Below are 23516 nucleotides of genomic sequence, written 5' to 3'. Positions count from 1 at the left end.
ACATTTCTGTAATATTGTAATTATATTGTTTGGTTGATCATTCTTAATTTAATTTTTTGGAGTTACAAAACATGATAAGACACTTAGAATTTAATCCAAGATTTTTGTTATAAATTACTATATATTTTGCAAGTTGTGTATTGAATTAGTAGTCAGTTTGTGGCTCCTTTCTGGCCAACAGCCACATCTCAAGAGTTATGAAAGTGAAACATGAGTGCATTATCTTGATAAGTCCATTTGTATTTAAATAACAAATTTTGCTAAAATACTTATTGTATACAGTATGTCCTGCTGTTAATGCGATTAAAACATAGAATGCTGGAGTAGCTGAGCACTGGACTGCTGGACGAAATGCATTCAAATATTGAGTGTAAAAAATGCCTACTCCCCTTCCTGCACATCCAAAGAAAATCTAATGGAACACATGGTGACTGAATGACTGATTTTGTGCTCATTTTCAGACAAATGTTAATATTTAGAATTTTAAAAACACAGTTCTGCCTGACTGTGATCCGCTTTTTCTCTGATTCTAGAAACATCTACTTTCATCATTCCCATGAGGAAAATTCCTTGCAGCAGATGGGGCAGCCTCAATTCCTAAACTGAGACAGCCTTGAGAATATTTATTGAGATCAGTAGCAATATACTTTGAGGGGTTCTAACTCAAACTCTATTTATCTTACTCCAGGATTCCAATGAAGCAAAATAATTCTGACTGAAACCCATTGCAGTCTGAATTACCTTGTAGAGTATTTATGAATACATGGAAGAATGTCAGTATACCACTGGCATTTAGTTATACAGAATTATTTGATACATTTGCAAAAAAGGATGGCTGTAAGCATAGGGTGCCTCCACTTTGGTACTATCTACTCTCACTCTGGACTGCAGTTCAATTGTTGCCGGTCAACTTGTTGATGGAAGTCGGACTATATTCCCTATGTCTTCCACCATGTGCTTCTGCAATCTCCTGCTTAGTGCTATTTTATGTATGTAGAGGTTAAAAGAGATTACAGAGGGCCAAAAGCACTAACAGCATTAGGAGAATGAATAGTAAACACAAAATACTCTGCAGACGCTGGGGTCAAAACAACACACACAACACACTGGAGGAACTCAGCAGGTCGGGCAGCATACATGGAAACGAACAGTCGACGTTTCGGGCCGAGACCCTTCGTCAGGACTGAAGAGGGAGGGGGCGGGCGCCCTGTAAAGAAGGTGGGGGAGGGTGGGAAGGAGAAGGCTAGTAGGTTCCAGGTGAAAAACCAGTAAGGGTGAAGATCAAGGGGTGGGAGAGGGGAAGCAGGAAGGTGATAGGCAGGAAAGGTGAAGAAGGAATAGGGGAAAGCACCACGGGTAGTAGAAGGAGGCAGAATCAAGAGGGAGGTGATAGGCAGCTGGAGGAGGGGACAAAGTAAAACTGGATTGGGGGAAGGGAGGGGGAGGGAATTATCGGAAGTTGGAGAATTCAATGTTCATACCAAGGGTCAGGAGACTACCCAAACAGTATATGAGGTGTTGCTCCTCCAACCTGAGTTTGGCCTCATCATGGCAGTAGAGGAGGCCATGTATGGACATATCCGAATGGGAATGTGAAGCAGAGTTGAAGTGGGTGGCAACTGGGAGATCCTGTCTGTTGTGGCGGACGGAGTGGAGGTGCTCGACGAAGCGGTCCCCCAACCTCCGTTGGGTTTCACCGATGTAGAGGAGGCCATACCGGGAGCACTGGATGCAATAGATGACCCCAACAGACTCACAAGTGAAGTGCTGCCTCACCTGGAAGGACTGTTTGGGGCCCTGAATAGTGGTGGGAGAGGAGGTGTAGGGACAGGTGTAGCACTTATGCTAGCAGGGATAAGTGCTGGGTGGGAGATCCGTGGGGAGGGACGCGTGGACCAGGGAGTCGTGGAGGGAACAATCCCTGTGGAAAGCGAAGCGGTGTAGAGAGGGAAAGATGTTCTTAGTGGTGGGGTCCTGTTGAAGGTGGCGGAAGTTGCGGAGGATAATGCGCTGGATCCAGAGGCTGGTGGAGTGGTAGGTGAGGACGAGGGGAACTCTGTCCTTGTTGTGGTGACAGGAGGATGGGGTGAGGGCATCATTGATGACGGCAGATGGGAAACCACGATCCTTAAAGAAAGAGGACATTTGAGATGTCCTGGAATGGAAAGCCTCATCCTGGGAGCAGATGTGGCAGAGACGGAGGAACTGGGAATTGGGAATAGCATTTTTGCATGTGGCAGGGTGGGAAGAGGTATAGTCAAGGTAGTTATGAGAGTCAGTGGGCTTATAAAAGATGTCAGTGGACTGTCTGTCTCCAGAGATGGAGACTGAGAGATCGAGAAAGGGGAGTGAAGTGTCCGAGATAGACCAAGTGAATTTGAGGGCTGGATGGAAGTTAGAAGCAAAGTCGATGAAATTGATGAGCTCAGCATGGGTGCAGGAAGCAGCACCAATGTAGTTGTCAATGTAGCGAAGGAAAAGTTGCGGAGCAGTACCAGTATAGGTTTGGAGCACAGACTGTTCCACATAACCAGCGAAGAGGCAGGCATAGCTGGGGCCCATGCAAGTGCCCATAGCTACACCCTTGGTCTGAAGAAAATGGGAAGAGCCAAAAGAGAAGTTATTAAGCATGAGAACCAGTTCCACCAACTGGAGGAGGGTAGTGGTGTTGGGGAACTGGTGAGGTCTATTGTCCAGAAAGTAGCGGAGGGCTTTGAAGCCTTCTTGATGGGGGACGGAGGTGTATAGGGGTTGGACATCCATAGTGAAAATGAAGCGGTCGGGACCGGGGAACTGGAAGTTATTGAAGAGGTGGAGGGCATGGGATGTATCCTGGATGTAGGTGGGGAGGGACTGAACTATGGGTGACAAAATGGAGTCCAGGTAGGCAGATACAAGTTTGGTGGGGCAGGAGCAGGCAGAAACTATAGATCTACCGGGACAGTCAGGCTTGTGGATCTTGTGGAGGAGGTAAATCCGAGCGGTACGGGGTGTGGGAATAATGAGTTTAGTGGCTGAGGATGGAAGGTTTCCGGAGTTGATAAGGGCAGTGATGGTACGGGAGACAATGGTTTGATGTTTTTTGCTGGGGTCCTGTTCCAGGGGTGAGTAAGAGGTGGTGTCAAAGAGCTACCGTTTGGCCTCAGTGAGGTGGAGGTCTGTCTGCCAGACTACTACGGCACCACCTTTGTCTGCAGGTTTGATGGTGAGGTTGGGATTAGTGCAGAGAGAGTGGAGGGCAGTGCATTCAGAGGGAGTGAGGTTGGAAAAGGAGAGAGTGAGGTTGAGACGGTTGTTGTCTCTGCGATAGCCCTGAATAATGGTAAGAGAGGAGGTGTAGGGACAGGTGTAGCACTAATGCTTGCAGGGATATGTGCCTCCTCAACATCGGTGAGACCCGACACAGATAGGGGGACTGCTTCGTCGAGCACCTCCGCTCCGTTCGTCACAACAGACAGGATCTCCCAGTAGCCACCCACTTCAACTCTGCTTCCCATTCCCATTCGGATATGTCCATACATGGCCTCCTGTACTGCCATGATGAGGCCACACTCAGGTTGGAGGAGCAACACCTCATATACCGTCTAGGTAGTCTCCAGCCCCTGGGCATGAAAATTGAATTTCCCACCTTCCGGTAATTCCCTCCCCCTCCCTTCCCCCAATCCAGTTTCATTCTGTCCCCTCCTCCAGCTGCCTCTTGGTTCTGCCTCCTTCTACTACCCATGGTGCTTTCCCCTATTCCTTCTTCAACTTTCCTGCCTATCCCCTCCCTGCCTCCTCTCCCCCACCCCTTGATCTTTGCCCTTACTGGTTTTTCACCTGGCACCTACCTGCCTTCTCCTTCCCACCCTCCCCCACCTTCTTTATAGGGTCCACGCCCCTCCCTCTTCAGTCCTGAGAAAGGGTCTCGGCCTGAAACGTTGGCTGTTCGTTTCCACAGATGCTGCCTGATCTGCTGAGTTCCTCCAGCGTGTTGTGCGTGGAGAATGAATAGGTTGTGTCATATTGCGAAGTTATATATATATTGTTAGAACAATGGTAAATCAAAGTAGATTACTTGCCCGATATCATCCAGTGTGCACAGCACACCACATAAACTTTCATTAAATGATTATTGCACATTAAACATTAAGCATTAACAAGTGCAAAACAATTTCAATAAGGGGGCATTTCAGCCAGTCATCATTCATTCATTCAGAAGAAATCTATATTTTACTTCTACATCATTCTATTCCTTCTTAAATTCTCTTGTGCATTATTACTTGATTGCTGTAAATGTCACCACCAATTTTGTGATTTTTTTGCCACTTTATGAGTGATTAAGTGAAGAAAGAATGCTTCATCATTTCTAAATTTGCCTTTTACTGATTTGATTTATGACTCTGACTGACCTTCAAAATTTATTTGCAATTAATATTCTGGATTTATGTGCCCTGAAGTTTGATTTCACCCATGCTGAATGTTGCCAAATTTCACTAAAGTTCACCTTTAAAGAATCTTTAGAATGATTTGTATCCTTTTTGCTTCATTAAGCCCTTGCTGCATGCTTTCTGATTGCAGCCCTGAGCAATGCTTGCAGCTGTTGCAATGTTCCTACTCTGTCCACTGGGAAGTGCCTCAGAGTCTTACCCTCCATGGAAGCCACGGAACAGTACTAGAAAAGGTACTGAACCTTCCCCCCTTTACTAGGCATCTCTGCAAATGCGGCTTTTAGCCCCTTGCGGCTTAAACCCACCTTTCTCTGGCTCCGTACATCTAAGGTGTATACTTCTTTGTTTCTGGCAAATCTGTGAGGTTGGGATGTCTTGCCCACCCATACCTTGGTTTGTGTGAATGTTGCCCTGCAAAAGCCAGTCAGCATAAAATAACAGATCAAACACTGCATACAATTATAAAGAAATATTTTTGTGAACATTCTCTTAGCCAAGGAGTTAGTAAAGAAAAGAAAGAAAAATAAACCAAAGGGCCCATTATAATTAATCAGTCAAATGTGTACAGGTTGGAGTTCAAATCTTCCAAAAGCCATATTCACTGATCCTCGACAGACTGCTGTGCCTGGGCTCTATCCAGTCATGTTTCTCCACCGAATTGAATCCTACGGCTGGTTCTCTCCAGCATCTTGTCACTTCATCTCCCACTGGACAAAGACAAAGACCCACCACCAGTGTCAGTCACAAAACGGCTCCTCCAGCCTTCTCTGGAACCTTCTCCCCGTTCCACTCTCCTGATCGGATGGCCCACATTCCTAAGCATCCCTTATCTCATAAAATAACCCAAACACTGCTTCTACAGAAAGACCATTGCACGAAATGCCCAACAAAATTAGCAATAAAACCTTTACTAGTGTGTTACAGTACCATGGAAATACAGAGAAAAGGTGGGATTGGAGAACCTCTGCAAGATAGCCTTGCCTAACCCAATTCCCTTGCCTGTGCTGTGAAATACAGGATCAGGATAGGATTATTTGGTGCAGGAATTTTTATGAAGATGTATAAAGTAAAGGTATAAAAATCTATATCAGTGATGCCTATGCTGAAGAATCCAGCATATAGAAATAATTGTGCCAAAATGTTAACAACAGGAATTCTGCAGATGCTGGAAATTCAAGCAGCACACATCAAAGTTGCTGGTGACCGCAGCAGGCCAGGCAGCATCTCTAGGAAGAGGTACAGTCGACGTTTCAGGCCGAGACCGGCCTGAAACGTCGACTGTACCTCTTCCTAGAGATGCTGCCTGGCCTGCTGCATTCACCAGCAACTTTGATGTGTGGTGCCAAAATGTTATTTCAGGAGAGAGACCAATGCTACTTTGCTACTTTTCAGATTGTGAGTCAAAATGAAGATAGCAATTTGTGAATTGTGGGTACAATTCTGGTATTGGAATGGGACAACTGAGTGGCACGCATGATAATGATGTCATAACTCATGGAAATATACTGATAGAATGACAGCCGTGGTTCTGGTTTGTGTTCCTGGTGATCTTAAGTGCCAATAGTGCCAATTGCATTAAAAAGTGTGCACAGCTATTTTTGTGCACTATTGAGTCAAATAACATGAATACTATGTACTCCTTGGACAATCAATCTTAAAACATTCTGCAACTTTACATATTAGATTTCTTTTTCCTGACTAAAATGTCTACTACAATCTTCTCACAACCTGTACATTCAGCTCTAGCTGACTTTGCTTCCTCTTTACACCCCTCTTTGTTACTCAGAAAGGAATGGACAGCTTGAACTTTAATCTAACCGTTGCCATTTAGCAATAGCTTTGGCTCCATAAATATAAAGTCATTCTAAAACTGGAAGTCCTTTCTTTATGTAATATCCCAGGCTTTCATTTCTTACTAGTTTTGCCAATCTCACCTCATTTACTCAACACACTTGCTCCAAATCTTTGCCTTATTTTCCAGACCTTGAACTCCAGTGGCACAGCTGCTAGTGCTGCTACATCATAGATCCAATGCTGTCCCCAGATTCAATGCTGAGCCCCCAGAGCTGGTTACATTCTTCCAGTGACTGTGTTGGTTTTCTTTGAATGGTCTGGCTTCCCTGTGTATATGTAAACTGATTGTAGGTTGATGGATACACATAAATTGCACCTGACGAGCCAAGGTAATTGGTAGACTGGGATTAATTAGTGAGAAAGCAGGGATCTCCCTCTCCCTCCATCTCTCTTTTCTATTCTGCATTCTGGTTACCTGTCATCATTTCTCATCTCCTCACCTGCCTATCATCTCCCTCTTGTTCCACTCCTCCTTCCTTTTTTTCCATGGTCCACTAGCCTCTACTATCAGATTCCTCCTTCTTTAGTCCTTCATATCTTCCATCTATTCCCTCGCCACTTCTTATTTCACTCCCTTTCCTCACGTACCCATCTTTCTGCTCATCTGGTCCCACCCATCACTTGCCAGCCTGAACTCTTTCCCCTCCCTCCTTCTTCTTATTCTGACTTCTGCCCCATCCTTTCCAGTGATGATGAAGAGTTTCAGCCAAAAACATTGAGCGTCTATTCCCTTCCATTGATGCTGCCTGGCTTGCTGAGTTCCTCCAGAATTTTGTGTGTGTTGTGCGGAGATGATAATTGCTTAGTGCAGGATAAGTGTAAAAATTGGTATTTGATGGTTGACATGGAGAAGTGAACTGAGAACCCATTTCTGTGCTATATCTCCCTATGATTGAACAATTCTTAATAACATTTTTCCTATTTAATTCAGTCTATGATAGTTCCTAGACTTCTATAAGACTATTGTTTCAGGTCTGTTGGTTGACAAGCAGCCTATTTATCTTTTAGTTGATCTATTAAGCATGGAGAACATTGGGCAATCTTCCAATCAAAAACAAATTACACTTTTCACAACACGCTGGAGGAACTCAGCAGGTCGAGCAGCATCCGTGGAAATGATCAGTCAATATTTTGGCCCGAGACCCTTCATCAGCACTGAAGAGGGAAGGGGCAGAGGCCCTATAGAGAAGGTGGGGGGAGGGTGGGAAGGAGAAGGCTGGTAGGTGCCAGGTGAAAAACCAGCAAGGGGAAAGATAAAGGGCTGGGGGAAGGGAGGCAGGGAGGTGATGGGCTGGAAAGGTGAAGAAGGAATAGGGGAAAGCACAATGGGTAGTAGAAGGAGGTGGAACCATGAAGGAGATAGTAGGCAGCTGGGGGAGGGGGCAGAGTGAAACTGGCATAGGGGAAGGGAAGGGGAGGGAATTACGGGAAGCTGGAGAATTCTATGTTCATACCAAGGGGCTGGAGACTACTCAGACGGTACATGAGGTGTTGCCCCTCCAACCTGAGTTTAGCCTCATCATGGCAGTAGAGGAGACCATGTATGGACATATCCGAATGGGAATGTGAAGCAGAGTTGAAATGGGTGGTAACCGGGAGATCCTGTCTGTTGTGGCGGACGGAGTGGAGGTGTTCGACGAAGCAGTGCCCCATTCTGTATCGGGTTTCAACGATGTAGATGAGGCCGCACCGGGAGCACCGGTTGTGAGTGTTGCTTTGACCCCAGCATCTGCAGAGTATTTTGTGTTTATGAAATTACATTCCTTTTTTCTCCATCAGCTCTTCATTTTCTTATATAGTTACTTTAGTTTTTATTAATGTGTATCTTATTTCCTTGCCTCTTCCATTTACCTGCTTTCCAGTTGAACTTTTGTGTGTACCTTGTATAAATTCACTTCAATCTGTTCTCTGATTGCTTTCCTATTTTTACCTCACAAGTAACTGAATTGCTCCAAATCGAGTGTGTGTCTATTGGACCCAATTTGCTTCTGGAAATGATCTTTGGCATGTCTGATTCCTTTAATTCTAAAGTTAATCTTTGTGGAATGCAACCACTGTAGCAGAGCAAGTCGATGCCTTGAGGGCATATTAATAACCCTTAAAGATTATTTTATTTGTTTTTCATATCTGCTGTGATCCTGATTATATTTATGACCTGTAAATTGCAAAAAACCCAGTCATCTTTTAGATATTTTTATAACAAGTCTACTAAAATGGACATTCTGAAATTTTCCCATTCTACAATGTATGTCTTTGCTCCAGTCATTTGTAACTATGAGGTTCTGTCCATGAATGGTTTTGTCTCCTCCCAAATTGTCATAATCTGATTCTGATTTCAAAGGCATTTTAAAATGGCTGAAAGTGGCTCTTGATATTCTTGCTGAGCACAAGGGGTTACATCGTCTATTTACCACCTTGCTGTGTCAATACTAAAGCAGCCAAATGTTACATCTTCAAAAAAGGAAAAGCTATGGCTTTACAGTGGTCACAAAACAAAATTAATTTCTTGTCAGAGCACAACCAATAACTTACATAGATGCTCTTTTCTTTCAATTGATGGGTAAAGATTTTACCCCATTTTTGTGGGACTCTTTTTAAATCTGTTTTCACTGCTTTCCTCCTGAGCTCATGATTGAGGTTGGACTTCAGTCTTAAAACTACCTTCCAGTATCCCAGCTACTTTCTCAAATCCTGTCTTTACCAGTCTATAACACCCCTTCCTGCTCAGTTGTGAAGGATTTTGCTGTCAGCAGCTGCAATTAATCTCCGAAGACTCTGTCTGTAACCTGCAGGTGAGGGGAGCGTTGGTACAAATGTCATCTGTTAACTAAACTGACCATGCTTGATGGAGATTTTTTATCACGAGTCTGCTATTCCTGCTTGATCACTGACAAAGGTCAAGCAAACATGATTTCAGGAACGAGTGTAACCATCACCACGATACATAATAAATCAGCATATCAACATACCTAACATCCACAATGGTCCCATTAATTACAGGGTGTTCAACGTCCAGGAGTCAGCCATTAATAATATAACCTCATAGTTATAAACTCAGCTGCTCCTCCTATAATCTGCTATAAAACAACTGTGTGTAACTTTGGGAGAAGTTTGACAGATAGGTAGATAGACAGATACTTTATTAATCTCAAAGGAAATTACAGTGTCACAATAGCATTACAAGTGCACAGATATAAATATTAGAAGAGAAGTAGAAAGAATAAAAAATAAGTTACCTCAGTCTAACTAACAGGAGGGGGGTCATCACTTCCCCAGCTATAGGTTGACTCCTTATAGGACCTAATGGCCGAGGGTAAGAATGACCTGATACAGCACTCTTTGGAGCAGTGCAGTTGCCTTAGTCTATTACTAAAAGTGCTCCTTTGTTCAGCAAAGATGGCATGTAGAGTGTGAGAAACATTGTCCAGAACTGCCAGGATTTTCCGTAAGGTCCTCTGTTCTACCACAACCTCAGTGTGTCCAGTTTGACTCCTATAACAGAGGCAGCCTTTCTAATCAGTTTATTTAGCCTGTTGGCATCATCCATCTTGATGCCTTTGCCCCAGCACACCACCATATAGAAGATTGTACTGCCAGCAACAGACTAGTAGAACATTTATTATTAACAATTATTTATCAATTTTAAGTTTCTCATATTGCTACACGTAGGATTCTGACAGAAAAAGTGTCAGTCAAAGCACATGATTTATCACCCTCTCTTCATGGACTTCTTTATTGTAGCTTTTTATGGTAGTTCCTGATTCCCAGAACTAGTATTAACGATCAGTAAATTAGATAGTGGGCATCCTAATTCAGTGACTCTGATCCAACATAATCGTATCTGAATCTGAAAGATCATGGATATGAATTATCTATCCTTTAAATTTGATAATGTGGATTGAAATGTGCTTGGTGGAATAAGCAGGTGTGAAGTTCTCTCCTGCTTTCTGAGACTAAAACACTTGCATTGTTGTAGGATCTGTATTTTGGACGTTAGATTCTATTTAGATAGAAAAATAATGTCCTAGCCCCTGAGACATGAAGGGTCTGATTGCCATCATTTTTCTTCAATAGAATTGTCAAGATGTGCTTAAGTGGTTGATGGTTTCCCTGTAGGTGTGTCCATAAAAGCAGGAGTGTATCATGATCAGCCGGCAGGACTTTTTTCAATTGGAGGAGTCATAAATATGATGTACTGAGGTTAAAAGCCCTAATTTATCTTATAGCTCTATTGCTCAACTGTGACTTTTCATGGTTGTATTACAAACACAGTTACTTTTGTGAAAAGGAATCTTCATTAATACAGTGCCTGCCAGAATTAAATTCATTGTATTTTAGAAGTGTAAGGTGTGGGTCGTAGCTGGATAGTTCATTGAACCATATGGAGTAAAAAAAAAGCCTTTTGGTCAATATGTCTATGCCAACCATTGTTTTTATCTATACTAATCTCACTTGCCTACATTAATCCCATATCCTGCTAAGTTTTTCTCATTGAAGTACCTGCCAGATGCCTCTTAAATGTAACTGTAACTGTAAGACATGATTCTTGTTTTACCTTGTACTAGCAAAGTGCACTGTTTAACAAAATAATCACTGTACCTTGGTACAGGTGACAATAGTAAACCAACTTACCAAAGGACCTGACAAAAGCACTATGATTAAGTAGAAAACTCAATAAGTGTAACTCTTCTTTGTCTACTTCAAAATATACAAAAGGCTCCCATCTTTTTTTAATTTCATATTTATATCATGGGAAGCTTTATCGTTCCATCCACAAATCACTGTCACATCATTGTGTCATTTCATGGCACTGTGGGTGGCACAAATTCCAGATGAACTCTTCAACAGTCAACAATTTGATATGAAGTTAAGTACATAAATTAGCATTGCCATTCTTCCAATTCCTCCATATGTATAACACCTTCTCTTCTCAGTCAGTGACAACATAGGGGCTATGGCAGATATGGGAAATTATTTGAGGTAATTGATGAAAGTGGCATTGAAGAGTGGGAGCATAAGATGCCAGGTCAGTGATGTAGAAAGAAAAATGTTTTCATGAACAAGTAAAAATCAAAAACACCACAGAAGCTGGAAATCTAAATAAAAGAATTTTTTAAATGCTGAAGTACTCAGCAGGTCAAGCTGCATCTGTTGGAAGAGCAGCTATGTATCGGGTCAAAGATCCTTTGACTGACCTGTTGAGTATTTCCAACATTTTATGCTTTTTATCTCAATAAAGAACCTGGGAAACTACATTGAAGAGGCCTACTATTTAACAGAAGGACATTGCTGAGTTTTAAAGTTTTGTTCCAGCACTGGGTGTAGTGGCAGAGGGTGTACTTCTGAAAATGGTTCAGTTGAAGACTGCACTGCTTGTACCTGAATGAATTTGTTTAGAAGAAGCAGTCACCTTTGATGTGTGTGACAGCTCTGAAAGAATTTGCAGCAGAAACTCTCCAAATAAGGATAGTTCAAAATTTCTCGCAGTTGCAGTTGTTTCCTTAGACTTTTTCAGTGGAGGGATTAATCTTTGTGGACCTGAGCGTTGAAAGAGCCATCATATTATTTTGTTCTTTGTACTTATTGCTGCCCCAAGAGATCCAGCTTTGTAATGGCTTGATCTTCTTTCAGAAAATTACAGATACGTGTCAGTCATGGCTCAGTTGTACCATTCTTACATCTGACTCCAGATCATTTCATTTGAATCTTTCACTGTACCAAATCACTGCAAAGACATTTGTATCTATTGGGTTAGAAGGGTGTTGATAATGATACTGAAGTTTATTGTTAGTTGTCCTGACCTGAGAAAGCATTTAAAAGTCAACCACAATGGTGGGTTTGGAGCCTCACATTGGCCAGACTAGGTAAGGATAGCAAATTCCTTCTCTGAAGGATTTTAAGGAACCAGATGCATTTTTTATGAAAAGCCAATCATTTCATGGTTAAATTTTGTGATGCTATGATTTAAAATAACTCATTTGTTCATCTGATGTGTACTGATGAACATGATGAGGTGAATGCTTGTTCTCTATGCTAAAAATGTGTTTAATTTTGCTTCTGAGTTTGTTATTAACAGAAGCAATTTTACATGGAATTTAACAGCTGTATATAACTGAATAGTACAGTATGTTTAGTGGATGCAAGAGAGGGTGAAGTCTATGCCACTGAATTTTTGATGATCAGTGCTTTATCTGCTCATGCAAGTGCTTTCAAAGGATCCTTGGGAACTCTTTAAAAAATAGGACATTCTCCAAGTGTGTTAGCCTTAATTTGTCCCTGAATCATCAGCAGCTAAGTATTCCTGGATGGTACCAATTTCCTCTGTTGTTATGGATGACAATTGGCATTCAATTTCAATCATGAATCATGGCGGTAGTTTATACTGTTAGTCACATTATGTGGCAAACTGGAGAACAAAGGAAGATTTGCACCTCATGTGTATGCTGGTTGTATACAGAGTAGACAGCCGAAGAGAACAAATCTTATGTAGCACTAATTTGACACCAACAGTGCCAAATTGGGCTGCAAAAATCCGGGCAATGCTATGTATTTATCATGCGTAATGGAAACAGTTATCACAAGTAATCAGAGCATCATCTTTAAGCACAGCTGTCTTTACTTTTTTTTTTGTATTTTTGATCTTATGTGTTTGAAGTGCTTGAAATAAGAATTGTTATTAACAAGGAGGTTGGCTGAAAAGTGTTAAAAGCTCAAAGTTTAAAGTTCAAAATAAATTTATTATCTAAGTACGTATATGTCACCGTATACTACCCTGAGATTCATTTTCGTGCAGGCATTCACAGTAAATACAAAGAAACACAATGGAATTAATGGTAAACCGATGCAAGAAAGATGGGCAAATAGCCAATGTGCAAAAGAGAACAAACTACAAATACAAAAAAAGAATAAATAAGTCAATAAATAAATAAGCAATAATTAGAACCCTTAAGAGTTAATCTATAGATTTCAGAATCAGTTCACTGTTGGGATGAGTGAAGTTATCCCCTCTGGTTCAAGAGCCTGATGGTTAAGGGGTAATAACTGTTCCTGAACTTGCTGGCATGGGACGTGAAGTTCCTGTACCTTCCTGCTGGTAGCAGTGAGAAGAGAGCATGGCTTGGCTGGTGGCAATCTTTAATGATGGATGCTACTTTCCTGTGAAGACACTCATTGTAAATGTGTTCAATGGTGGGGAGGACTTTACTTGTGATGGACTAGCTGTATTCACAATTTTTGTAGGTTTTTCCATTCAGGGACATTGGTGCTTCCATGCCAAGTATTGGTGCATCTAGTCAGTATACTCTCCACTGCGTATCTATAGAAGTTTGTCAATATTTTAGATGACCTGCCAAATCTGTGCAAACTTCTAAGAACATTAGGCCACTGCCTTTTGGCTAATTCGTAATGGCAGTTACATGCTGCACCCCGACTGATCCTCTGAAGTGATAATGCCAAGAATTTAAAGTTGCTGACTCTTTCTGCCTCTGATCCCTCGATGAGCACTGGCTCATGGCCCTTCGATCTCCTCCTCCTGTGGTCAATGATCATCTCTTTGGATTTGCTGACATTGAGTGAGACGTTGTCGCTGTGGCACCATTCAGCCAGATTTTCAAACTCCCTCACAGCCACTGTCATTCACGCAGTTCCATCTTTAGACTGGACAAATATTTAAACAAAAATTGCTTAATACGTCAAGCAGCATCTCTGGCGACAGGAGAACAATAATGTCAGATTTAACGCAGGGGAAGTGATGACTGTTCAACAGATGTAATGTGTTTTAAGGATTCGAAGACAAAGAAAGGTGAATAGGAAAGGAAAGCAAAAAAAGAAAATTAGTGTCAAGTTAGATGGCAGGTAGAAATGAATGAAGAATGATCCCCAGTTGTGCCATTGCCCAGACAGATTAATAAATGACATTGCCCTGCTGCTCAGGCTGTCTTTCCATTTTTCTGAACACTATATGTCACTACTGCTGGGCCAATGACTATTACATCCTTAGAAGAGATTGATCAGGAGTCCATATGCACATTTTGAAAGTGTCAGTACTCCATTATTGATGTTTAATGCTGAGACACAATTTAGTTTGTGAAACAAAAGATTTTCCCAAATAAGTCTTTGTGGGTATTTTGTCAGATTTATTGGTTATAACTATAAATTCAAGTTCTAGATATAAAATAATAGCTTATCATCCTTTCACTGGAACTGCTTAAACAGGCACAGAAATATACTGCTAATGCTTAACAAGGCATAATAATTTAAAGAAGGAAGTGGTATAGCTATCTGTTGGTAGCAATCTATGCAAAGTCCTGGTCCTCAGAGACTCTCATGCAGAACAGTGGTGTCTGCTGCAAGGATACTTGTAGCCTTTATACAGTATCTAGTTAGCATATTTGATGATAGTTTGACACAAGTTACATGCTGTCCAGTCAGAGTGCAAACAGAGGCAACTCTCCCATTAATTCTCTCCATCTACTTAACTTCAGCCTTATGTAACGTTCTACTTTCATCACATATCCAACTCTCCATCAGTACCTATGTTTAATTCAGATAATATTCTGACTTTGGAAAGTTAGATGAAAATAAATCACATTTCTATTCATGTCATTACAAATATATTTCTAATTCCCATCCACATCAAAAATATTGGTATTTCTGTTGCAATTTCCTGCATCAGTTTAAGTATTTTTGTACTATGGACCAGCTTCCATTTCAATTATCTTTCCATTTCAATTTCAACATGCTAGTTCAAATTTTTACATTTTTAGTGGTACATTGCATTTCAAATAGTTTGCAATAGTCTGGGTATCCTCCAACCTAATGGCATGAGTATCAATTTCTCAAACTTCCAGTAATTGTACCCCACCTCCCCCCTTCACCATTCCCCATTCCTGTTTTCCTCTCTTACCTTATCTCCTTACCTGTCCATCACCTCTCTCTGGTGCTCCTCCTCCTTCTCTTTCTTCCGTGGTCTCCTACCCTTTCCTATCAGATTCCCCCTTCTCCAGCCCTTTATCTCTTTCACCAATCAATTTCCCAGTTCTTTACTTCATCCCTTCCCCCTCCCAGTTTCACCTATCACCTACCACTTTGTATTTCTTCCTCCCCTCTCCCTACCTTCTTACTCTGCCTTATACTGTTTATTCATTTCCATACATGCTTCCTGGCCTGCTAAGTTTCTCCGGCATTTTGTGTGTGTTGCTTGAAAAGTCATGGGGCCTTGCTGCATGTGAATGAATCATTATTTATTGTTCTACAAACCCTATTGATCATACTGAAATGATGGGAATTAGAAGTGACCTTGCCCAATTTACCCATCCAAGATAAAGTAGTAACTTGCTGCCAAGTCTCATAGAGGCCACATATTCTCTTTTGTCTTTGTGCTCTATTTGCAGTTTCTCAATGCTCAAGATATTCAAAATAATTAAAAGCAAACTAGATCAATTGCCATTTTCTAATATGGGTTTGGGACACATGCCAGGTCTTAAATGTTCTGAGATTCCGCAATGAATTTCATGGGCATAGAGGGAGAAATTTTTGTAATGGCTTACAAGCTCTCCATGTATTCCAGTTTGAAATACAAGGACAGATGGACAACTTGCCTTGTTCTTTTAATGAATAAAGTGGCGCCACTGGACAGAGGAGTTAGTCAGGTTTACTCATTTAACATTTTTCCCGTGTCCTCTTTTAAAGATAACTTGGTGTCCATACTCACAATTTTGCTTCTCTTCATTACAGGAATTGGCTTGAAAACAGAAATGGAAGTGGAGAATTATTTGGAGAATGAGAAGAGCACTGTTCAGACCTGAAACTACAACCCTGTGATTAAGCTGCAGTATGGTTACTTGGCTGTATCTATCACCTGTGGATTGCTAGCAGAACAGCAAATAGTGTACCAAGAGAAGAAGCTCCCTCCCTATGAGCTTTGGATTTATCACTGGTATAGAACAGCACCAAGGGCTTTTGGAACTTACCCTGGTGAAGATCGGGTGATGTCATCGTGTACAATGCTTCTTTACTCAAGATGGAGTTGTCCTGCATCACTTTTGCGACGTGTACCTGCCATTTGCTTAAATGTAGATTGCAGTGTTGCTCTCTGGATATTTAGCTTTGCCATCAGGGTCATAGTGTTGGAAGGTCAAATCAATTACCCAACTGTGAATACGCATTATGGAAAACTACGGGGGATTCGAATTCCCTTGCCAAGTGAGATTCTTGGGCCCGTGGATCAGTACCTGGGAGTTCCATATGCTGCTGCTCCTGTTGGGGAGAAACGGTTTCAGCCACCAGAACCTCCACCTTCCTGGTCTGGGATACGCAATGTTACTCACTTTTCCCCTGTCTGCCCACAGAACATTCTTGGTATGGTACCGGAAATCATGTTACCAATCTGGTTCACGGCTAATTTGGATGTAGTTGCAACTTACATCCAGGATCAAAATGAAGACTGCTTGTATCTAAACATCTTTGTCCCCACAGAGGATGGTGAGTCAGTGGGGGACAAACCAATGCTTCTTTTGTCTGGTTCTTTGTTGTTGTTTTGTCTGTGTGTTGCTGTTTAGCATGAAGTGATTCCGTATTACCTGTTCCTGCATGCAGATGTCATGTGGCTCATGTCGGGCTTCTCCTTGCCTTGATCTTTCCATTTCTTACTATCTCTGGCATTGTTAAGGTTCCTCTTTTGTTTCTTTGGCACAGTTTGACAGCCAAAAGCTAAGTGTCACCGCAGAAAATCTGAAGCCAGGTGCATTGTCCGCAGGATTAATCCTCAGATTTTGTGATTCACACTTTAATATATGAGGGCAGAAGTGGGAGGGAAGACTTACAAAGAAGTATTGCAGAAATATTCTCCCAGGACATGATTGGATTGTGACTGAATGTCTGATGCAAGATCACTCCCACATCCGGAGGACTGAAATGTCATTTGGCTTTTACTTCAATTCACTCTTTTGGATTTGTAAAATGAAGGGTCAGATGGTGTATTTGCTAAGATTCTAAAAACAATTACCCAATAATCAAAACAGATTATCCATCAATAAGTGCAAGTTACCTATGATGAATTATTATGAATATTCCACGACTAATGGCAGCCAATCAAACTGTGGGATCTAACCCAGTAATGCTCAGTTTTATATTATAAACATTTTCAGCAAAATTATCCTATTGAAGTTTTGGGATCAGTGCTAAATATTTGCTGAGAGACATACCCCACTATGGCCAGGGATGTTCTCCCAAATATAATGTGACTATTATAATGTATTCATTTGGGATAAACTGCCACTCATAGGTTTCAGTGGTATTGGTGCAGCTTGCTAATACTTCTTACTGATCAGTGTGAATGAAATCAGCACTGATCGAGTGCTATTCTGACATATTAAATTCATCTAATTCCACTTTATCCAGACTCGGATGATTTCCGGTGCATCTGCATAACCTATCCATTTCTCATCCAATTCATCCCAATAATACCTTATTGCTGTTTCAACTTGTGCTATGGATGTTTTACCACCTTTTCCATACTGCCATAAACTGCATTTGGATCCATCCAAGGCTATTAATTTCAGGGCTAAGGTTGGATTAAATGACATGTGGTAACTGGAACCACTGCTTACTGAACAGACGGATGTGATGATGGTTTATCCATCAGGGTGTTGCTGAGCATGTTTGTCAGAGAACTGGAGAATGCCCATTGCATCAAGGAAGACTACTAATGTAGGAACTTACAACTTAGCATAATTAATGTGGAAATATTTAGAATTTTTAAGCCCGAAATTACAAAATATCAAAATCAATAAAACTACCAGAATCAGCTAGCCTGTATTTCAGAGAAAGACTCACACTCAACAAACTGCAAGGGCAATTTTTGAGGATATAACTAACATCTCAATGTATGTGAGAAATGTCCATGGATTTCCTCAAAACCTTTAGCAACAGCAGTGCAGGGGACTATTAAGAAAGTAAATGATGACAACTTGAATAAACGTCTTCAATCTAATAATTATATACAAGGATGTGAGGAGTATGGAATTAGAGAAGAGGTTTAAAATTGGATTAAGTTTTTTTTTAAACAATGAAATATGAAGAACTAGTTAAGGACAGTTTTCCACAAGATTGGAAGAGGTAGCAGTGACCACTTCTGTGATCAATGACTTGATTACAGCAGCAGGAGTAATTTTTTTCTAAACTTCTATATGATACTAAGATTGCAAGAAGTGCACACTTGACCATTCCTTTCTGGCAGCAGGAGTAACTTTTTCTTGCTATTCATCTAGCCACTAGGTCTCTCTTTATATGAATCTTCACTCAGCAGCTATATCCACAATTCCGACACTGACCTTGTTAATGAAGTCCCATACTACACAAAGGGTCTTCCAGTTGCAAATCACATGGTAGGATCTCAACAATCCACACTGACAAAACCGCTTTGATGGACAACCAAGCCTATGTCCCCAGACTTAACAAACAGTGAAAAACATTAAAATCTAAACAAGATTATCACCGTCTTATTTGACGTGTAAATTATTCATTGGTGGATGTAGCTGGCATTTCCAAACATCCAAAACCTGTAGCATTTTTTAATTTGACCAAAGCTTTAGCATTTTTTATCTTCAAAAATGTTAAAGTGCTAAAATTATTTGAAGCAATAAAAACAAATCAAATCTGTAAAGAAAGGGAATTTTGCAAGTTGTACATCATTTTAATCTGCCCCTCTCCCATCCAGCTACGAAGTCTGAATTAATGCAGCTTCAGCATGCAGACTTCCTAGTGCAGGGAGATTAGACAGCTGCGAGGAAGTCAGAGACTTGTACATTACCACACATGTGCGAGAACCCTGAACAGCCTTAGAGTTACTAAGTTAATTGCTCATAGCTCAATGCAGAAAACTCAGGGCTGCTTTTGTCTAATCAATGAAAGTTGTTGAAGTATCCAATAAAGACATTTAGAACATTAAATGGATGGGAAGAGTAGGTAGAGACAGGCTATTTCAATGGTGTGTATCTAGAATGATGATGAATATTTACCTGGACTGGATGAATAGAGCAGCCTATTACCATGTTTAAATTTCTATGTAATTATAGCAACAGCGACAGCTGTGTGGACATCACAGTTGCCTTCAATTTATTCAACCATAAAAGGAGAAAAATCAGTGAGGATCCAGTTCCTGATCATCCCTAATAGAAAGCACCGATGTAGATTAAATCATCGTTATCATTGGTTAAGGTTAGCGGCTATTCAGACATGAAAGAGGATTCTGGTGTGATATACCCCCAATGAAATTACTTATTTCTTACCCTGTGCAAGCCAACAATTGAAAAATGGCTCTTGGAAGAGGTTTTAGATAATACCCAACAACTGAGGAACTATACCTCAGCAAGTACTCACTGAGTTTGGGAGAAAAGTGGATTCTGAATCTGTCACACAGAACTTGACCTGGCTTCTGCCTATCTCAGAATATAGAAGAGAATAAGTTAATTGATAAAAATCAGTTTTGAGATTTCTAGTCATCATTTTCCTTTGCAAGGTAACCAGCAGCATAACATTGAGCAGGTGACTGTAAGACAGCAACAATCGTACACAATTTAGCCCCATACCCTGCCACCAAAATAAGAATTGGTAAGTCAACATATTTGAGTCTATCACACAATGTAACCAATGAAGAAGAAGAGTTGCTTTGGTCTTTTAATGAAGCAGTTTCATAAAGCCACTTGTAAAGGCTTCTTCTATTTGAGTTACTACCAAAGTTGTCATCCTTCTGTGGAGCAAATAATAAACGCACCTATCTTGTAAAGATTGAACAACCAGTTCTGTTCTTCCCCAAGGAACTAGATGAGAAAACCCACTCAGCAGTGGAAATCGGAACTAAAAACAAGAAATTGTGTAAATGCATAGCAAGCCATTCATGGAAGGAAAAGATAAAAGTCAGATTAGCATTACAGATAAGTCCCTTCATTGGACATTTTAGGGGACATTAGGAGCTTACTCTTTCCGATGTGGAAATCTGAGAAGTGAGTTCTCTTTATCTGAAGCAGCTTACACATGAATTTCTTTTTTTAAAAACGCTTACATTTGACCTACCTCATCACGTGAGTAGAGGAAATGGAGTGGTGTTGTGAGCTCATTTAAATTGTCTCTACTCTATGGTCGGAGTGGTGCTGGATTGGCAGCTCCAACAGCATGGGCCAGCTGTGCCCTGGGATGGTTGAATATTTCTGCAAAACAGGTCTCAAAGGCGTCTCTGTGTGTGTGCGTGTGTGTGTGCGCGCATGTACTTGTACAAGCGTGCGCGTGTGTACGTGTGTGTGTGTGTGTGTGTGTGTGTGTGTGTGTGAAAGTGTGTGTGAAAGAGGGGTCAAGCGGTTGTGATTGCATGCTCCCCCTATGTTTGATGGAGCCTCATGTTATTTTGTAGTATTTTATTCATTTTACAGTAAAAAGAATATCGAAGGAATGCACAAGAAAACCCAACAAGAAAATATGTAGAAAAGGAGGTAGGTAGAAACCTGGTATCTGGGGAGGAGCGAGCATGCATTGTCAACGCAAGCACCAAGCATCGACATCAAACTGCAGTTATCCAATTGAAAACACCAAGAAACTCAACATGTGTGGATGCCTTTTGATGAGAGTTTGAAGCATTTTGCACTGATTTCATGCATTTTGTTCATTAACCTTATCAGCAGGACAGCTGCAATTATGTAGCAGGGAATGGCCCTTTGGAGAAGTTGATGAGCACACTGAAAGCAGCCGGAATAGCTATAGAGAGCAAGAAAGAGAGAGAGAGTGTTTTGATTAACCATTGTGAAGATGTGGATTTGAGTATTTTTATGCTTAGTATAACAGAAATACACACAGAACTTCATCTCCAGTTATTAGTCCTAAATGTGCTATGTGGTAATGGCAGCAAGTTGTGCTCAGTTTCCAAAACACTGTTCCATTGCTTTTGAGGAGATTGGGTTACAGAGGCACACGATAGCACACTTACAGCAAAAACCTGGAAACACATTCCTAGGGATTGGTTTCTGACTCTCTTGATTCAAGCATTCAGAAATTCAGGAAGTAATTAGATTAGGTATTAAGACTACATTTTAATGGACCTATATCCAATACCTTGATGGAGCCTCAAGTAGATTGATTCAGGAGAAAAGCCAATTAGTGCTGAAGATCAATTAAGAAATTTTGTCTGCGATTGGTTGATCAATCAGACTATGTGAGGTCTTGCCAACTTTTCAGAATCTGTAATGCCAAACCTTGAGTTCTTGGGGGCAGTCTCTGAAGACTGTAGAATTCAAGGTGAGTAAATCTCTTTTCCAGTTACCTTATCTGGTAACAGGAGTAAAGAAGGGACTGCAGTCTCAGCAGCAATGCAAGCAGTTGCTGCCGGCCATTTATCCTTTTCTACCAGAGATCAAGGTGAGAGCTAATGTCATCATTGCAGGTGGCAGATCTTGCCTTGAATATAATTGACAAACCATTGGTAAAAAATTCCTGAGTACTAGTTTCACATCAAAGGCCTAAGAATCAAATGGTAATCATTATTTGGCTATTTCTTTGGGCCTGTGTTGCATCTGCAATGCAGCAAGTAACCAACTTCTCCCCATTAGTATCTATTGACAGGAGCTGGGTGTGTATCCTTGTCAGGTAGGGAAAATAGAGAAATAAAAGCAGAATAGGCTGGAAACATTTCAAAGTTCAAAGTAAATATATTACCTATGTATGTACATATCGCAATATACTACCCTGAGGTTAATTTTCTTGCATGTATTCACAGGAAGAAAATTAAAGTAGGTCAGGAAGCAGTTGTGGAAAGAGAATTACAGATAACATTTCAATTCTGACAAAGGATCTCAAACCTGAAACATTTGTCTTTTTCCGCAAATACTGTCTGACTCGTTTCCACATTTTTTTTGTTGTTATTTCCAGATTTCTAGCATCTGCAGTTGTTTTTTTTATTGTCAGGTGGTTGAGCAATCAGGTTTTTTTTCCTTTGCCCGTTCCCTTTCCATTGATGCAACTATTATCAGCCGTTGATCAGAAAAATCAACCTAACCTCTCCTTGCTCAAATACATCTCACCTCTGTACTCAAATCTTCTCCATTTCATGTTCAATTTACATTATTCTGGTTTACACCTCAAGACAGCTGAGGAACTGTAGTTCTGATGTTGCAACCATGGTGTGTTATCTATTCCTGTCCTCTTGGACCTCTAGTGCATCAACACAGCTGATGGGCACATTTAATCTGTTCATTCTGTTCATCTTCCTCAGCGTGACAAAGTTTCTTTTGCATTGTTTTCCTTTTCCCCTACCACATTGTGTCACTATCCATCCTCACTTACCTATCATGTCATTCATATGTTTCTACAACCCTCCATACCTCTTTCATTATCCCACCTCTTTCATTTCATTATTGAGATGGATGCATCTGTGCCTTTGAGTACTTTGGTAAGCCCTTTTTTGGCAAAATCCATCCCATGTTAAAAGCCCTTAAGTTCAAAATTACCTTTGATTATCAATGTAATTCTTTTCTTTCTACTGTACAATGATCTTTTCACTCCATTGGCTGTTTACAGTTTTAAAGGTACAAGGAAAATGCCATTGCTTAGCATACACAATATTATAAATACAGTGTCAGAGACAGCTAGACTAACACACTGAAATGTTCATATCTACAACAACTCATCTTTACTTTTTATTGGACACAGAAAGAAACTTAGATTGAGAATAGAATTTGAGGTGCTCTGTTTCAGCTTTAGATGTTGGCAAGGCTGCATTTGAAATATTGTGTTCAGTTTTGGTCACCCTGTTAAAAGAAAGATGCCATTAATCCAGAAAGACATGTACAAGGATGTTGCTGAGTCTCGAGTGACTGAGTTATGGGGAGAGGTTGAGCAGTTTGGGACTTTTTTCAAAGGACAATAGGAAAATGAGAGGTGATCGTTATGGAGGTATATAAAATAATGGCAGTCATAGATAAAGAGAATGTGAAAAGTCTTTTTCCCAGTGTTAGGGAATTAAGAACTAGAGGTCATAGGTTTAATGTGAAAGGGTATGCTTTAATAGGAGCCTGAGAAGCAACTTTTGCATCCCGAGAGTGGTCAGACTAAGCTGCCAGAAGAAGTGGTCGACTCTGGTGCATTAACAGGAATATGGATAGGAAAGGTTTAGAGAGAAATGGCCAAACATGGGAAAATCAAATGGGACAAGCTTGGACGGGAATCTTGTTTGGTATGGACCAGTAG

The 23516-nt window shown here is 40.9% G+C and overlaps 1 protein-coding gene across 4 annotated transcripts in view; it reads left to right on the top strand.

Moving 5' to 3' along the window:
* The window catches only part of nlgn3a (neuroligin 3a), a 297964-nt gene that overhangs the window by 100502 nt on the left and 173946 nt on the right, over nucleotides 1-23516 (top strand). For 2 of the 4 annotated variants that reach the window (XM_063060844.1, XM_063060843.1), the window contains exons 2-3: nucleotides 16020-16766; nucleotides 20711-20770. In XM_063060844.1, the coding sequence (XP_062916914.1) occupies nucleotides 16274-16766; nucleotides 20711-20770 (553 nt within the window). In that variant the 5' untranslated portion in view covers nucleotides 16020-16273. The remainder of the gene's footprint in view (nucleotides 1-16019; nucleotides 16767-20710; nucleotides 20771-23516) is intronic. The other 2 variants (XM_063060845.1, XM_063060847.1) reach the window with 1 other exon arrangement.

Source organism: Mobula hypostoma, chromosome 10 (genome assembly GCF_963921235.1).
Source record: "Mobula hypostoma chromosome 10, sMobHyp1.1, whole genome shotgun sequence".
Classification (NCBI taxonomy): Eukaryota; Metazoa; Chordata; class Chondrichthyes; order Myliobatiformes; family Myliobatidae; genus Mobula; species Mobula hypostoma.
This window is presented reverse-complemented; position numbering and strand designations above follow the sequence as displayed.